The sequence below is a fragment of the Grampus griseus genome, assembly GCF_964374135.1.
Source record: "Grampus griseus genome assembly, chromosome: 1".
NCBI classification, from domain to species: domain Eukaryota; kingdom Metazoa; phylum Chordata; class Mammalia; order Artiodactyla; family Delphinidae; genus Grampus; species Grampus griseus.
Window position 1 is genome coordinate 155,263,999 of NC_139017.1, and position 18,074 is coordinate 155,282,072.

The 18,074-nt window shown below is 37.8% G+C and overlaps 1 protein-coding gene across 2 annotated transcripts in view; it reads right to left on the reverse strand.

Annotated features, from left to right (window-relative positions):
• The window catches only part of ZMYM4 (zinc finger MYM-type containing 4), a 174,630-nt gene that overhangs the window by 93,801 nt on the left and 62,755 nt on the right, over window positions 1–18,074 (reverse strand). For both annotated transcript variants that reach the window (XM_082661836.1, XM_082661835.1), the window contains exon 2: window positions 8,490–8,535. In XM_082661836.1, the coding sequence (XP_082517962.1) occupies window positions 8,490–8,535 (46 nt within the window). The remainder of the gene's footprint in view (window positions 1–8,489; window positions 8,536–18,074) is intronic.

Below are 18,074 nucleotides of genomic sequence, written 5' to 3' on the forward strand. Positions count from 1 at the left end.
TCCTCCTGAAAAACCAAACCATTAATTCCAACAAGTACTGTTCCCAATTAGACCAACTGAAAGCAGCATTCGACTAAAAGCATCCAGAATTAGTCAACAGAAAATGCATAATCTTCCATCAGGATACTACAAGACTGCATGTTGCTTTGATGACCAGGCAAAAACTGTTAAAGCTTGGCCGGGAAGTTCTGATTCATCTGCCGTATTCAGCAGACATTGCACCTTCAAATTTCCATTTATTTCAGTCTTTTCAAAATTCTCTTAGTGGAAAAAATTTCAATCCCCTGGAAGACTGTTAAAAGGCACCTGAAACAGCTCTTTGCTCAAAAAGATAAAAAGTCTTGGGAAGATGGAATTATGCAGTTGCCTGAAAAATGGTAGAAGTGGAACAAAAGGGTGAATACGTTGCTCAATAAAGTTCTTGGTGAAAATGAAAAATGTGCCTTTTATTTTTACTTAGAAACCAAAGGAACGGGCTTCCCTGGTGGCGCAGTGGTTGAGAGTCCGCCTGCCTATGCAGGAGACATGGGTTCGTGCCCCGGTCCGGGAAGATCCCAGGTGCCGCAGAGTGGCTGGGCCCGTGAGCCATGGCCGTTGAGCCTGCGTGTCCAGAGCCCGTGCTCCGCAACGGGAGAGGCCACAACAGTGAGAGGCCCGCATACCGGAAAAAAAAAAAAACCAAAGGAACTTTTTGGCCAACCCAATATATATACACTAAAATAGATTTTGAAATTTTGATATATTTTAAACATAAGACCTAAAAGTATAAAACTCCTAAAAGAAAACATAGGGAAAAACCTTCATGACACTGGATTAGGCAATGATTTCTTGGACATGACACCAAAAACACAGGCAACAAAAGCAAAAATAAACAAATGGGACTACCTACATCAAATTTTTAAAACTTCTGGATGTCAAAAGAAACAACCAACAGAGTGAAAAGGTAACACATGGAATGGAAGCAAGTATTTGCAAATCATACATCTGACGGGGGTAATATCCAGAATATATAAAGAACTCTTACAAATCAACAATAAGAAAAAAAACAAATAACCCAATTCAAAACTGGCGAAAGGACTTGGAAAAAGACATTTCTCCAAGAAGACAAATGGCCAACAAGCATATCAAAAGATGCTCAACATTACTAATCATCAGAGAAATGCTAATCAAAACTACAATGAGATATCATCTCACACCCATTAGGATGGTTACGATCAAAAACACAGAAAGTGACAAGTGTTGACAAGGATGTGGAGAAACTGGAATCCCTGTGTTAGTGCGAATGTAAAATGGTGCCACCGCTCCTGAAAACAGTATGGCAAGTCCTCAAAAAAAATGAAAACAGAATTACCATATGAACAAGCAATCCCATTTCTGGGTATATATCCAAGACAAATGAAAGCAGAATCATGAAGAGATATTTGCTCGCCATGTTCAGTGCAGCATCATTCACAAAAACCAAGAGGCAGAAGCAATCCAAATGTCCATCAACAGGTGAATGGATAAACAAAATGTGGTACTACCCATACAGCGGAATATTATTCAGCCTTAAAAAGGAAGGAGGGCTTCCCTGGTGGCGCAGTGGTTGAGAGTCCGCCTGCCGATGCAGGGGACACGGGTCCGTGCCCCGGTCTGGGAAGATCCCACGTGCCACGGAGCGGTTGGGCCAGTGAGCCATAGCTGCTGAGCCTGCGCGTCCAGAGCCTGTGCTCCGCAGCGGGAGAGGCTACAACAGTGAGAGGCCCGCGTACCGCAAAAGAAAAAAAGGGGGAAGGACATCCCAATACATGTTACAACATGTATAAACCTTAAGAGGGGAGGGAAATTTTGTTCAATGGATACAGAAATTTCAGTTTTGCAAGATAAAATAGTTCTACAGATTTGTTGCATAAAAACGTGAATGTACTTAATGTTATGGAACTATACACTTAAAAATGATTAAGATGGTAAATTTTTACATTATGTGGGTTTTTTTACCACAATTTAAAATGAATAAATGAAAATTATGGGCTTCCCTGGTGGTGCAGTGGTTGAGAATCTGCCTGCTAATGCAGGGGACACAGGTTTGAGCCCTGGTCTGGGAGGATCCCACATGCCGTGGAGCAACTAGGCCCGTGAGCCACAACTACTGAGCCTGTGCGTCTGGAGCCTGTGCTCCGCAACAAGAGAGGCCATGATAGTGAGAGGCCCGCGCGCCGCAATGAAGAGTGGCCCCCACTTGCCACAACTAGAGAAAGCCCTCGTACAGAAACGAAGACCCAACACAGCAAAAATTAATTAATTAATTAATAAACTCCTACCCCCAACATCTTCTTTTAAAAAAAAAAATTATAATGTTTATATAATGAATTACTATACATCAGTGATGAATGAATGAGAGCTAAATGATCAGTACAGACAAATCTCAAGAATATACAATAAGGGACTTCCCTGGTGGCGCAGTGGTTAAGAATCCGCCTGCCAATGCAGGGGACATGGGTTTGAGCCCTGGTCCGGGAAGATCCCACATGGCTCAGAGCAGCTAAGCCCGTGCACCACAACTACTGAGCCCGTGTGCCACAACTACTGAAGCCTAGACGCCTAGAGCCCATTCTCTGCAACAAGAGAAGCCACTGTAATGAGAAGCCCATGCACCATAACGAAGAGCAGCCCCCACTCGCCACAACTAGAGAAAAACCACGCACAGCAATGAAGACCCAATGCAGCCAAAAATAAAATTATTTAATTTTAAGAAAAAGAATATACAATGATAAAACAAAGTGGTAACATATACAGTATGATTAAAAAATACAGAGTTCATAAATAAGCAAAACTAAACAATATATTGATCAACAATGAAAATGTGGTTAAAAACTATAAGAAAAGCAAGGAAAAATGGCAATAAATACATACTTATCAATAATTACTGTAAATGTCACTGGACTAAAAGCTCCGATCAAAAGCATAGAGTGACTGATTGGATAATAAAACAAGAACGTAAAATATGCTGCCTACAAGAGAGTCGCTTTAGGGCAAAAGACATGAATGGATTGAAAGTGAGGGGATGGAAAAAGATATTTCACGCAAATGTAAATGACAAGAAAGTGGGGACAGCAACACTCGTATCAAATAAAATGGACTTTAAAACAAAGGGTATAAAAAAAGGCAAAGAAGGACACTATATAATGATAAAAGGATCGATACAAAAAGAGGATATTACACTCATTAACATAAATGCACCTAATATAGAAGCACCCAAACACATAAAATACTAACAGACATAAGAGGAGAAACTGACGGGAACACAATAATAGATTTAACAACCCCACTCACATCAACGGACAGATTTTCCAGACAGAAAACTAATAAGGCAACACAGACTCTAAATGACACAACAGAACAGTTAGACTGAATTGATATCTATAGGACACTATAGCCAAAACAAACAGAACACACATTCTCTTCGAGAGCGCGTGAAACACTCTCAAGGATAGACCACAGTCTGTGGCCCAAAACAAGCCTCAACAAAGTTAAAAGGACAGAAATTATTTCAAGCATCTTCTCTGACCACAAAGGCATGAAACTAGAAATCAACCACAGAGAGAAAAGCAAGGAAAAAAACGATTACAGGGCTTCCCTGGTGGCGCAGTGGTTAAGAGTCCACCTGCCAATGCAGGGGACATGGGTTCGTGCCCGGTCCGGGAAGATCCCACATGCCGCGGAGCAGCTGGGCCCGTTAGCCACGGCCGCTCAGCCTGCGCATCCAGAGCCTGTGCTCCGCAACGGGAGAGGCCACAATGGTGAGAGTCCCGCGTACCACAAAAAAAAAAAAAAAAAAAAAGATTACATGGAGACTAAACAACATGCTACTAAAAAACTAATGGGTCAACAATGAAATCAAACAGGAAATTAAAAAATACCTCGAGATAAATGACAATGAAAACAAAACCATATAAAATCTATGGGATGCAACAAAAGCAGATCTAAGAGGGAAGTTCACAGAGATACAGGCCTTCCTCAAAAAAGAAGAAAAATCTCAAATAAGCAACCTAACCTACCACCTACAATAATGAGAAAAAGAAGAACAAACAAAACTTAATGTCAGAAGAAGGAAGGAAATAATAAAAATCAGAGAGGAAATAGAGACTTTTTTAAAAAATCAATAAAACCAAGAGCTGATTTTCTGAAAGGATAAACAAAATTGACAAATCACTGGCCAGGATCACTAGGGAGAAAAGAGAGAAAAGCCAAATAAACAAAATAAGAAATGAAAGAGGAGAAACAACCAATACAGCAGAAACTCAAAAAATCCTAAGGAATTACTATGAACAGTTATATGCCAATAAAATATACAACCTAGAAGAAACAGACAAGTTCCTAGAAACATACAGCCTGCCAAAACTGAATCAAGAAGAAACAGATAATTTGAACAGACCAATCACTAGAAGTGAAACAGAACTTGTAATAAAAAACAAACAAACAAAACCCTCCCTGCAAACAAAATCCAGGACCATAAGGCTTCACTGGGTAATTCTACCAAATATACATAGAAGAACTCATACTTATACTTCTACAACTCTTCCAAAGGATTGAAGAGGAGGGTCATGATTGAAGAGGAGGGTCAATGACTCCCGCATTCATTCTATGAAGCCACCTACACCCTAATACCAAAACCAGACAAAGAAAATACAAGAAGAGAAAATTACAGGCCAATATCTTTGAATGAAAACAGGTGCAAAAATCCTCAACAAAATATTAGCAAACAGAATCCAACAACACATAAGGATTATACAACATGATCAACTTGGATTTATTCCAGGGTCACAGGGATAGTTCAACATATGCAAAGCAATCAATGTGATACATCACATCAACAAAAGACAAAAACCAACAGATACAGAAAAAGCATTTGATAAAATTCAACATCCATTCATGATAAAAACTCTCACCAAAATGGGAATAGAGGGAACATATCTCAACATAATAAAAGCCATTTATGACAAACCCACAGTCAATACAGCACTCAGTGGTGAAAACCTGAAAGCCTTCCTGCTAAATTCTGGAACAACACAAGGATGCCCAATCTCACTGCTTCTATTCAAACATAATATTGGAAGTCCTAGCCACAGAAATCAGACAAGAAAAAGAAAATGTATCCAAATTGGAAGGCAAGAGGTAAAATTGTCATTGTACACAGATGACACAATACTCTATATAGAAAACCCTAAAGACTCCACACAAAAACTATTAGAACTAATAAATGCATTCAGCAAGGTAAAAGGATACAAGCTTAATGTAAAGATATCTGTTGCATTTCTTTACGCTAACAATGAAATCTTAAAAAGAAAGCTTAAAAAAAAATCCCATTTAAAATCACATCAGAAAAAAAAAAAAAATCACATCAGGTGACATGACACTATACATAGAGAATCTTAAAAATGCCACCAAAAAACTACTGGAGCTAACCGATGAATTTCATAAAGTAGCAGGATACAAAATTAATGCACAGAAATCTCTTTTACCAATTATTCCTTTATTTCTACCAAATAACAATTATAATTCAAAACCTGTGATTCTAGTGAACTAGGGGGCAATTCAGAAATTAACACAACATTGTAAATCAACTATACTTCAATAAAAATTTTTTTAATTTCTCTGTTCTATTTTTTCTTATATTTATTTGGCTGCGCCAGGTCTTAGTTGCGGCATGCAAAATCTTCGTGGCCACATGCAGGATCTTTTTTAGTTGTGGCATGTGGGATCTTGAGCTGCACATGTGAACTCTTAGTTTCGGCATGCGGGATCTAGTTCCCTGACCAGGGATGGAACCCGGACCCCTGCATTGGGAGCACGGAGTCTTAATCACTGGACCACCAGGGAAGTCCCTCTCTATTCTATCTGAACTTCTTTCAAACTTCACATAAAGTGGCAATGGTTAAGGGAACATGAATTAGGGTAATGCACCGTATAACAGTCACTTCCACTATCACCATGTTATCTTGAATAATCCACAGCACAAATCCTCCAAATGATGAACTAGAAGTTGGACAGCCCTACTCTCTCTTTTGATTTGCATAAAATACTGAAGGCTTTTTTCTTTTAAATCCCTTTCACCGAAAACACTACATATTTGTAAAATCAATTCAGCTTTTTCATGTTTAAACCAAATTTCCCAAAGTCCTCACTGATGGAGTTACATTCTATCAGTTTATGCGTCCCAACAATTAGCAGACACTATAGTCTGCTGAAAGTTTCAGAAGGATTGTGCCCTAGAAGGGCCGAACTTGATCTATAAAACCAAATATGTGAAGCCGCACGTCCTGGTGGTCTTGGGCAATGAACATATGGTAAGTCTGGTATTACACAAAACATTTTGATGCACTTGCCTGAGAAACAGTGAATTTCCTTTTTTCTGTACATCGACATCAAGACAAAATGGTAGGCCTCAAATGACCATCTTTGGAATCAAGCACTTCCTGAATACCATCTATGTAGCAGTCTGCCCTTATCTCTCCTGAATAGGTGTCTGTGTTCCTGAGTTCCCTTCACGGAGGGAGGCCAGTCTCCTCTTCCAAGCTAGTCACTTCTCTGCCTTCAACAGCCCCTTAATTATAAACTACCAGAAAGGGGGAGATAAAGGTAATCTTTACCACACCATTTGCACTTAACATTTGGTATAAAATCCCCTGCTTGTAAATCTCCAGCCTAAAAATGTTTGCAGGGATGAAGCAAAAAAAGCACCAGGCACCAGAAACATAAACCCCAAATGTTGTGTGTACAGACCCATTGTATAGCAGCTTGGTTACTGCCTTAAGATTTCTGCTACCGCTTTAAGATTGTTGTTACTGCAACATCTTTAACAAATAAAGCATCAGATTAAAACCATCATTAGAAAGCTATTTGATTAATTTCTATTACTAGTATACAGGCTTGAGCAAAGGCATATCCAGAAGCAGGAAATCAAAATTTATTTGCTAAAAGTGAGACATAATGGCTGAGGGATACCTTCTAACAGCCCCATGTTTTACTTTTTGATCTGTTACCCCTGACCACAGATGACTGGTTCAAAGATAAACATCGGATGCAAGCTGGCCCAATCATAATCTTCTTCCTAGGAACTTAAAATCTAAAATGGATAAAAATAACGACTAAAAGTCATTGGAGCATAACTGCTTTCTGGCAGTACTAGAGACAACAGGCCCACAATCACATTAGACTGAGTTCCCTGGGGGAAATTTGTTCTTTACCTCCTCCCTAAATTCTGTGAAATCCCCCAATATACTTCTGAAGTGTTTTTCTGGATAAGTGAGCAAGAGTCTATTTTTCTTGCTTAAATGCAACAGAAAGGATATTCAATAACTAAACCCAACGAGGATCAGGAGAGCTAGTTACTTCTCAACATGTAGTCTGAAAACTGTTATCACTCAAAAAATATAAACAAACTAATTCCAAAGAGAAAGAAGGTACTCACAGATCCTTCTGGTGAAAGTAAACAAAAAACAAAAGAAATGAACATTCTCCTTGACTCAGGAATTCTAGATGATAAAATTTATCCTTCATAAACAACTGCATGAACATCCTTTGATGATTCATCAATTCTATTGTTAGATTCACTAAACTTATTGAGGTAATCATTTCACGATGTATGTAAGTCAAAACAGTATGTCAATTATATGTCAATAAAACTGGAAGAAAAAGTCTATCCTTAGAATTTATCCTACAAAAACACTTCAGCAAGTAGACAAAGATGTGTATAGAAATGCATACTTAATATTGTTTATAATAGTAAAAAGTTGAAAATAATACACACACATGTAAAAGAGGAATCTGATTAACTTATAGTACAGCCATACAATAAAATACTGAGTACCCACTAGAAAGGATGCAATAGGTCCATATCCACTGACACAGAATATATCTAGGCAGTTGTATGAAAAAAGCAAGAACAACATTCACAGGATACATAAATCCCCTCCCATCACATAGAGATATACATTTACATTCATAGAAAAAAGTCTGGAAAGATATATATTACATGTTTAAAACTGATTCTCCTTGGAGAATGGTAAAGGCTTTTATTTTCTGCTTTATTCATTTTTGTATTATAAAATAGAATGTATTACTTTTATAATCTAAGAAACAAAGTTTCTTTTAAGAAAACCATATAACAATGGAAAAAATATGAAGAGAAAATTAAGAGACCCTGTAAACAAAGTAGAAACCTTTACTGAGTGATAAGTTCAATATGATCCACACACACACAAAGCATGGCTATATTTCAACATTAATAACTATGAGAATAAAATATTTAAAGAAAAGAGTAAGATTCTTACAATTCAGATTAACTTTATTAAAATACTAACAAAGTGTGATAAGATCTAAACTTAAATCAAATTGGACCATCACATTAATTAGCCCTAACTAATCACTATTACAGATTAATGTTTTCTCTAGACATATTTATTATCTAGCTAAAGACATGATTGGTTTCTTTCTAGAACGGTACTTACAGTTCTCTACAATTTCATCAAAAACTGCACCAGTTTTCTGCTCAAACTGAAAAAGCAAAAAAAGAAAAAGTAACATTATTATCATATCCTTCATTCATACCCTTTAGTGTCCCTCCTTGCTCTCCTTAGAGCTGTAATCTTCAACCCAAAGTATATGAATTCACAACAACATGAACAAAAACACCACCAAACAGAGTAAAGTAAAATTCAGAATGAATAAAACGGGTTCTCAGGCCAAAGCCCGCAACCCAAAAATGAAGACATAAATACATGCCCTCACTATAAAAAAGCTACTTATTTTATTTTTTTAAGGTTTTTTTAAAAAACTGAAGTATAGGGCTTCCCTGGTGGCGCAGTGGTTGAGAGTCCGCCTGCCGATGCAGGGGACACGGGTTCGTGCCCTGATCCGGGAAGATCCCACATGCCGCGGAGCAGCTGGGCCCGTGAGCCATGGCCGCTGAGCCTGCGTGTTTGGAGCCTGTGCTCCGCAACGGGAGAGACCACAACAGTGAGAGGCCCGCATACCGCAAAAAAAAAAACAAAAACTGAAGTATAGTTGGTTTACAAGGTTTCAGGTGGTCAAAAAAGTGATTCAAAAAAGCTACTTATTTTTCAAAAATCACTTTCCTATCACAAAATACAGAGGATCATATACTTTTGTAATAATAATAATAAAAAACACAGCCAACACTTACTGAGAACTTACTAACAACACTTATTATTAAGAACTATGTAAAACTTCTAATCAAAACTGAACAGAACAGGGCTCCCCTGGTGGCGCATTGGTTAAGAATCTGCCTGCCAATGCAGGGGACACGGGTTCAAGCCCTGGTCCGTGAAGATGCCACATGCTGCGGAGCAACTAAGCCCGTGTGCCACAACTACTGAGCCTGTGCACTAGAGCCTGCAAGCCACAACTACTGAGCCCATGCGCCACAACTACTGAGCCTACACTCTAGAGCCCGTGCTCTGCAACAAGAGAAGCCACTGCAATGAGAAGCCCACGCACCCAACGAAGAGTAGCCCCTGCTTGAGGCAACTAAAGAAAGCCCGCGTGCAGCACTGAAGACCCAACACAACCAAAATTAATTAATTAAAAAAATAATAACTAAACAGAACAACCAGCATCAATAGGTTTTGCTCTTAGGCTAAAGCCAGAAGTCTGCTGCTCTTTAATATTTATTTATTTTTTGGCTGCGTCGGGTCTTAGTTGCAGCACGCGGGATCTTTCGTTGTGGCACTCGGGCTCTTAATTGCGGTGCGCAGGCTTAGTTGCCCTGTGGAATGTGGGATCTTAGTTTCCTGACCAGGGATCAAATCAGTGTCCCCTGCATTGCAAGATAGATTCTTAACCACTGGACCACCAGGGAAGTCCCTCTGCTTCTCTTTAAATGAAAGTAAGCCATATTACAGGAATGGTTCCTTTTTGAGTATGTTAGGGCCCAAGACAGAAGCAGAGCCAAGTCTGACGTAATTTCAGGCCTTTAAAACAGACATGGGGGGAAAAAAGTAAAGCAGCGGCAACTCCACCCAGAAGCTAATAAAGACACTACTAGTATGTTTCACTCCTAGTCTTCAAAGGTCTCCTCACTTTGGCAAGTTTGAGCATTCCAATCTCCTGCTTCTCTACCTACTACTCATCAATGAGGCAAAAACAGAAACAAGTCAGCTTTGTGATAAACCTTGCCTACTAAGCTAGAGTGAAATCTCCCCATTCAAGGGAAAAACTTCAGGGAAAAAGAACTACCTACGTAACTACAGATGAAACACAACACGACAGCTAGCTAACACTCATAAATGTGAACAGACAACCGAGGATCCCAGGTTTCTGAAAGAAATTAACTATGGGAAAGAGAAGGCTCAAGGTGAATTAACAGAATAACCACTCCAGAAGGAAACAATTTACAGAAAACGAACTTCTAAAAAATATTTTAAGTGGTATCTGAGATATCTGAGAGGCTACTGATACAAAAAACTAAACATCAGAAAATATTTAGATGGGCCATGAAAAGGAGACATGAGAAAATATTTGGAAACAAGAAAATGGCAGCAAAAATAAAAATCTTACTGGCCAAGCTAACGACAGAGTTCTCAATCAGTTTCCAAAAAACAAAAAGTCAAAGAGTTGGAAGATACTTTATATGAAAACATGGAAGATTAAACGATTAGGTGTAACAGAAATCTCAAAGGCAAATCCAAAGAAGAGAACAATAGACAGGTGAAATAATAGAAGAAAATTTCCCTGAACTAAATAAATTAATATTTGAGATTGAATGGGTCCAGCAAATAACAAAGAGAAAGCGAAAAAAAAGATACATCCTGGTGAAATGTCAGAGTTTCCAAAAGCAAACAAAAAGAGAAAATAAAAAATTATAGTGCAGGTGATTCATTAAACACATTTAACATAACTGAATTCAATGATACGAACACTGAAAAGGAAAGCAAAGAAAAGAAATTGTAAAGGTTATTCTACCTACCATTCCACTCAATGAGCTATGTTCTAGAATAAAAGGGAAATGGGAGATGTGACTGCAAGCCAAAGAACGAAAGCACTTGTCTGCACTGAAAGGGATCCGAGGGTGGTAGGATGAATTGGAAGATTGGGACTGACATATATACACTATTGATACTACATATAAAATAGATAACTAATAAGAACCTACTGTACAGCTCAGGGAATTCTACTCAGTCCTCGGTGGTGACCTAAATGGGAAGGAAATCCAAAAAAGAGGGGATATATGTATATGTACAGCTGATTCATTTTGCTGTACAGTAGAAACACAACATTGTAAAGCAATTATACTCCAATAAAATTTTTAAAAATAAAGTAAAATATGTAAGAAAAAAAGAAAGAAGGGGATCCAAGTGTTTGAAGATAATGCACTTTTTCTACAATACTGCCTTTCTTTTTTCTGGTGATGAAAATGTTCTAACGTTGATGTGGCTGCACAACTGTGAAAATACAGCTACTGAATTATGCACTTTAAATGGGTGAACTGCATGACATATGAATTACATCTCTATTAAGCTGTTTTAAAAACACATTGAGAAAAATACTTCTATAAAGTTTAGGTATTAAAAACCAAAAGGCACTACTGAAACAAGATTAACAGGGAGTTGTTATGTGGGCATATACCAGTATTTTTTAAAGAATAATTTTTAAAATATACATTCAAATGTGTTAAATAAATAATATGTTTAATACAATGAAGTCCCTCAAGTACAATTTCCTGTGTGATGAGGTTACCTCATTTTAGGGCTAACTCTTTATGTATTTGAACTTCTTGATAAGGCAGAGCATCAATTAGGGGAGAGTCTGTCTTTGACTCATTTTGATTTTGTTGTTGTTTTTTTCTTCTTTAAAAATCCTTTTTATTTTATATTGGAGTATAGTTGATTTACAATGTTGTGTTAGTTTCAGGTGTACAGCAAAGTGACTCAGTTATACATATACACATATCTATTCTTTTTCAAATTCTTTTCCCATATAGGTTGCTACAGAGTATTGAGTAGAGTTCCCTGTGCTATACAATAGGTCCTTGTTGATTATTTTATATATAGTAGTATGTATGTTAATCCCAACCTCCTAATTTATCCCTCCCACCCACCTTTCCCCTTTGGTAACCTTAAATTTGTTTTTGAAGTCTGTGAGTCTCTTTCTGTTTTGCAAATAAGTTTATTTGTTTCATTCTTTTTGTTTCCACATATAAGTGATATCATATGGTATTTATCTTTGACTTACTTCACTTAGTAAGATAATCTCTAGGTCCATCCATGTTGCTGCAAATGGCATTATTTCATTCTTTTTTAAAATGGCTGAGTTATATTCCACTGTATATATGTACATCTTCTTTATCCATTCATCTGTTGATGGTCATTTAGGTTGCTTCCATGTCTTGGCTATTGTAGATAGTACTGCAGTGAACATTGGGGTGCATGTATATTTTCAAATTATTGGTTTTTTCCAGATACATGCCCAGGAGTGGGACTGCTGGATCATATGATAGCTCTATTTTTAGGTTTTTAAGGAACCTCCATACTGTTCTCCATAGTGGCTGTACCAATTTACATTCCCACCAACAGTGTAGCAGGGTTCCCTTTCTCCACACCCTCTCCAGAATTTATCATTTGTAGACTTTTTGAGGACGGCCATTCTGACTGGTGTGAGGTGATACTTCATTGTAGCTTTGATTCACATTTCTCTAATAATTAGTGTCGTTGAGCATCTTTTCATGTGCCTGTTGGCCATGTATATGTCTTCTTTGGAGAAATGTCTATTGAGATCTTCTGCCCATTTTTTGATTGGGTTGTGTGTTTTTTTGAGTTTTTATTTGTTTTAATTCAAACCTGCTGGTGACTACTCACTTAACATTGCCCAAGCAGGTCACACTAACATCACTCTCAATTATGGACTCCATCAGGACTCCAGAACACCTGCTTGGCCTATAATCTAACCAATGGGGTGTCAACAAATGTACAAGTAATAAGACTTAGCTTTGTTACAATATAGTGATTTCGCTAAATATGTTTGGGTGCTTCTTGTCCAGCCTGTATATTTATAAATAAGAAATTAGATACAAATAGTAATTTAGCTTTGAAATTAATGTACTACTCATCGCTCAAGTTTCATGAAAGATTTAATTGGACTTAAAAGCAAAGTTGACTTCAGGACTTCCCTGGTGGCGCAGTGGATGAGACTCCGAGCTCCCAACGCAGGGAACTGGATCCCACATGCATGCCGCAACTGAGTTCACATGCCACAACTGAGTTCACATGCCACAACTGAGGACCCCACATGCCGCAACTAAGGAGCCCTGGAGCCACAACTGAGGGGCCCATTTGCCACAACTAAGACTTGGTGCAACCAAATAAGTAAATATTTTTTTAAAAATCCATAATAAATATTTTGTATGGGCAAGGATTTTCTCAGTACTACAAAACTTAAAATTAAAAAAATAAATGAATATAGATATTAATTTAGGACAAAAAATTACCGGTTCATTTTTAGTTATCAAAATAGTCTCATAGGTTCTACCCATTCAAAACATATAACTGTTCATATTTAAACTTATAAAATAAATAACTTTAAGGTTTTTACTTTCAAATTTCCTTACCCACAAAATATATATATAGTGATACTTACACTTCCCAGGATTGTTAGGATGATTAAATGAAAAGCATTTAGCATGGTACTTAGCAAAGTAAATATACAGTAAATGTGAGCAATATGATTACACTAATAAAAGATATCTTCCCTTGTTTTAAAAATTAGGGTTCATTACAACATTTCACTTGTAAAAATGTGTCCACTGCTTAAAATAAAAGGAAAGCACTGGGCAAATGTTTCAGCCCTCTGTATTTCAAAAATTAAGCATTGGGGATAAACTATATTTTTACTTAAAAAACAGAACACTGAAGTTCCCTAACCCTGGAGGAATTAAAAATCCCAATATACTGTGAATTGATAAACACCACCCACAGCCACCTGCAGAAAAAAAATTAAACATTTAAAAAATCACAGTTAGAGGGAATCCCCTGGCTGTCCAGTGGTTAGGACTCTGCGCTTCCACTGCAGGGGGCCCGGGTTCGATCTCTGGTCAGGGAACTAATCCCACGTGCCACATGGTGTGGCCAAAAAAAAAAAAAAATCACAGTTAGAAATTTATTGGGACTTCCCTGGTGGTCCAGTGGTAAAGAGTTCACTTTCCAATGCAGGGGACGGAGGTTCAATCCCTGGTTGGGGAACTAAGATCCCACATGCCATGGGGCAACTAAGCCCACATGCCACAACTACTGAGCCCACATGCCTCAACTACAGAGCCCGCATGCTGCAAACTACAGAGCCCACGTGCCACAACTAGACAGAGAAAACTCACACACCACACCTAGACAGAAGCCCACGCACCGCAATGAAGATCCCACCTGCCGCAACTAAGACCCGATGCAGCCAAGAATAAAATAATTTTTTTAAAAAAAGAAACTTATTGGATCCTAAACCAATAATTTTTATTTTATTTTAAAAAAGTTAATTTGGGCTTCCCTGGTGGCGCAGTGGTTGAGAGTCCGCCTGCCGATGCAGGGGACACGGGTTCATGCCCCGGTCCAGGAAGATCCCACATGCTGCGGAGCGGCTAGGCCCGTGAGCCATGGCCGTTGAGCCTGCGCGTCTCCGCAACGGGAGAGGCCACAACAGTGAGAGGCCCGCGTAACGCAAAAAAAAAAAAAGTTACTTTTCTCTTTGATCCTCCATACAACTTCACAAATTCCCTGGACATAATTGCTAGAATGCCTAATACGATAAACACTTTTCTCAAACTGGTTTTAATATCTGTAACAATTTGAGAGTTTATATGATAAATTTATTCAATGAAAACTAAACAATAGACCAATAGCTATAAAACAGTTGAGGGAGCTGAAGGTGGATTTTTCAATGATTAAGCAGATACTGAAAACTATCAAATGTGCTTCAGCCTCTTCTTCTCTAAAACCTACTCTTTTCACCTTTTTTCATTTTAGTAGTAGCCCCAACACCCTGGAAGTCAAACAAGAACTCTCAAAACTTTTCCTCCATTCTCTTCAACTGATCAGTAGTAAGACTATCAGTTATATTTCCAACACATCTTAGGGTTTTAGATAAACCACTACTCTCCATGATGAGCTAACCTATACAGGAGGTCAGGAGAGACAAAGAAACACTGTTCTGTAATTTAAGATCTGAAGGATGACTAAGAATTAAAACAGGTGAAAAGATGGGAGAGAAGGTTCAAGAAAAGAACAGCAAATGTAAAGGTTCTTAACAGGAGATAAAATAGAGAATTCAAAATTCAGAAAGACTAGGTGGATAAGAATTCTGGCAGTAAAGCAGGTCAGCACTGTAAAATAAAGCTGATGACAAATCATGGGCCAAACACTGGACATTCTTCATAGACAGGGTGACCACATATTCCAGTTAGCCAAAAGCATCTCAGCTTAGGCCTATCATCCCCATGTAATTGTTAATGTGCTCCCTTTCACTCTCAAAAGTGTCTCAGTTTGGGACTTCCTTGGCAGTCCAGTAGTTAAGACTCCCCGCTTCCAATGCAGGGGGCGCAGGTTTTGATCCCTGGTCGGGGAACAAGGATCTGGCATGCCACAGGGTGCAGCCAAAAAAATAAAAGCAAAGAAAAAAAAGTCTCAGTTTGGTCACCCTAAGTATTAGTCATGTTTAGACACTGGACTTTATCCTAAGGAAAAAAAATGAAGGAGATGGCAAGAAGGAAGATTCGTGCTCTAAAAATTACTCTATGGAGTAAGGTTATTTCTTACTCCTACCCATACCATTCTCATATTGTTTTCCTTCTACTGGGAATGACTTCTATCTGATAAAATTCCAATGCTACTGCTGGGTTTTTTTGTTGTTTTTTTTTTCTGCCGCGCCGCGCAGCTTGCAGGATCTTAGTTACCCAACCAGGGATTTAATCGGAGCCACTAGCAGTGGAAGTGTGGAGTTCTAACCACTGGACCACCAGGGAATTCTCTCCAGTGCTTCTTTAAAATACAGCTCTTCAATAAGGCCTTTTCTGATAACCCATTTAGAATTCTTGACTCCTTCTCTGTAGCACTTGATTCACATTTCATTTACAGTCACTTATGGCACAGTTAACTTATGTATGTGTCAGTATCACTTTCTAGATAAATCTTTTTTATCGTGGGATACCTATAGGCCATAGCACATTGTGTTGTATAATCTCTCAGTATCTTTTATATAAAGTGAATATCATAACTTTGCATTTCTCATTATTTGTTATGCAAAACCTTCAAGGGGCCCTAAGAAAAAAGAGTTCTGTGATCAGATATTTTTTCCAAATATAATATTATAGAACTTTTCCACCATTTGGCATGGAGTTTTATTCACCATCCTCAATTTGGTAGGAAAAAGATGTTATCTCATTTAAATTTGCATTTTGCTGTTTTATTTACATTTAATTGCTTTCATTTTCATAATTTTGAAGCATCTTTCCATATAGTTATTAACCATTTGTGATTATCATTTCTATCAACTGCCTGATTACAGAATTTTTTAGATTACCTGATGCAATGGTTCACAAACCATGATTAGTGGTCAATACTTAGCAAGAACCTTACCCTGTGTCTGGTCTTTTTCAAGCACTTTACATGACTTAATTCAATTTAACCTCCTCAAAATCTCATCAAGTAAGTACTGTTAACACCTCTATTTTGTAGGTGAAGAAATGGAGGTACTGAGAGTTTAAAAGTACACACACATAGCGCTGTGAAAAAGGCTCCCCAGAAAAAAGCCCAAACTTCTGACCCTCCACAGTCTGGCCCTACTTCCTCTACTGCTTCATCTTTTCCTGCCTTCATATACCCATTACATCCCCATTCCCAAAGCAAATACTCTAGCTAATGACCTACAGCTCACCCAATCCATCACGTAGTTTCATCTCTCTAGACCACTGTGCAGTGTTTAAGCTTCTCCAGTCTTAAAATCAATAGCTAATGTCTAAACTAAAGTTACAACTCTTTAACGATGCCATAATCTCACATAATCCACAAACATCCAACCTCCTGAACAAGGCAGAATTCACAACTCTTTCCCAGCTCTACACCTACAGATGCGTCTATGACAGCAACTATAAAAACTTTACTCCCAAGTTGGGGATTCTATAAGAAATCAAGTACCCATCCACATCTCTGAAGCTGTATCATGAAATATCCCATCGACAGGGGTTATATAAACCTGGAGTTGTAACCCCATTTTGGAGACTATCTAAAAAAGGAACAATAAACACTGTCTACACAAAAGCCTTTAAAGTTATACAAAAAGTAAAAATAGTTTCTTTCAACAGAACCTAAATGAAATCAAGACTCATAAAGAATTAGAGATTCTACATTTTTCAAAGCAGGGAATCACTTCTCGGCCTTTCGGCTAAGATCAAGTGTAGTATCTGTTCTTACCAGTTCAAAGCAGGAAGAAAGTTAAAGTATATTCTAGTCTAGAGAGATCTGTGTCTGTCCCATACTGCTGTAAGCCTAGCGCCTACAACAACAATGCCTAACATACAGAAGATCAATAAATGTTTGCTGAACAAAAGAATTACTTTTACTAGTTAATAAGTATTTAAAACTCATTTTATATTAAAAACTTAAACATCCTCAGTTTACTTTAAAATTTGCAAGAATCACAAAAATTAAGCAGGAGCATCAAATAGTTTTTATGCTTGCAACAGACCACTCCAAATTAAATGTCCAGTCCTCTTCCCTCAACCCCACAATTGTAATGCTAGTCTTTTTTCCCTATTGCTACTCCAATTCAAACATCCTTTACTTAAAGCTTCAAATTTATTCATATTGATAATCTTTATAATCATTTTATCAACTTGGAAAATATAACAAATTTCTTATGGGAAAAACATACTTTTTATACAGGAAGTGCTCACTTTGCACTGTAGTACAGGACCACAAAAATGACTTTGCAATCTGAAATCAAGCAAAGCAATCTGAATAATTAAAGGGAAAAAATTACATTGTTCTGTTTAAGACTCTTTTACTGTCAGTTAAAATGTATAGAGAAATGAAGAATAC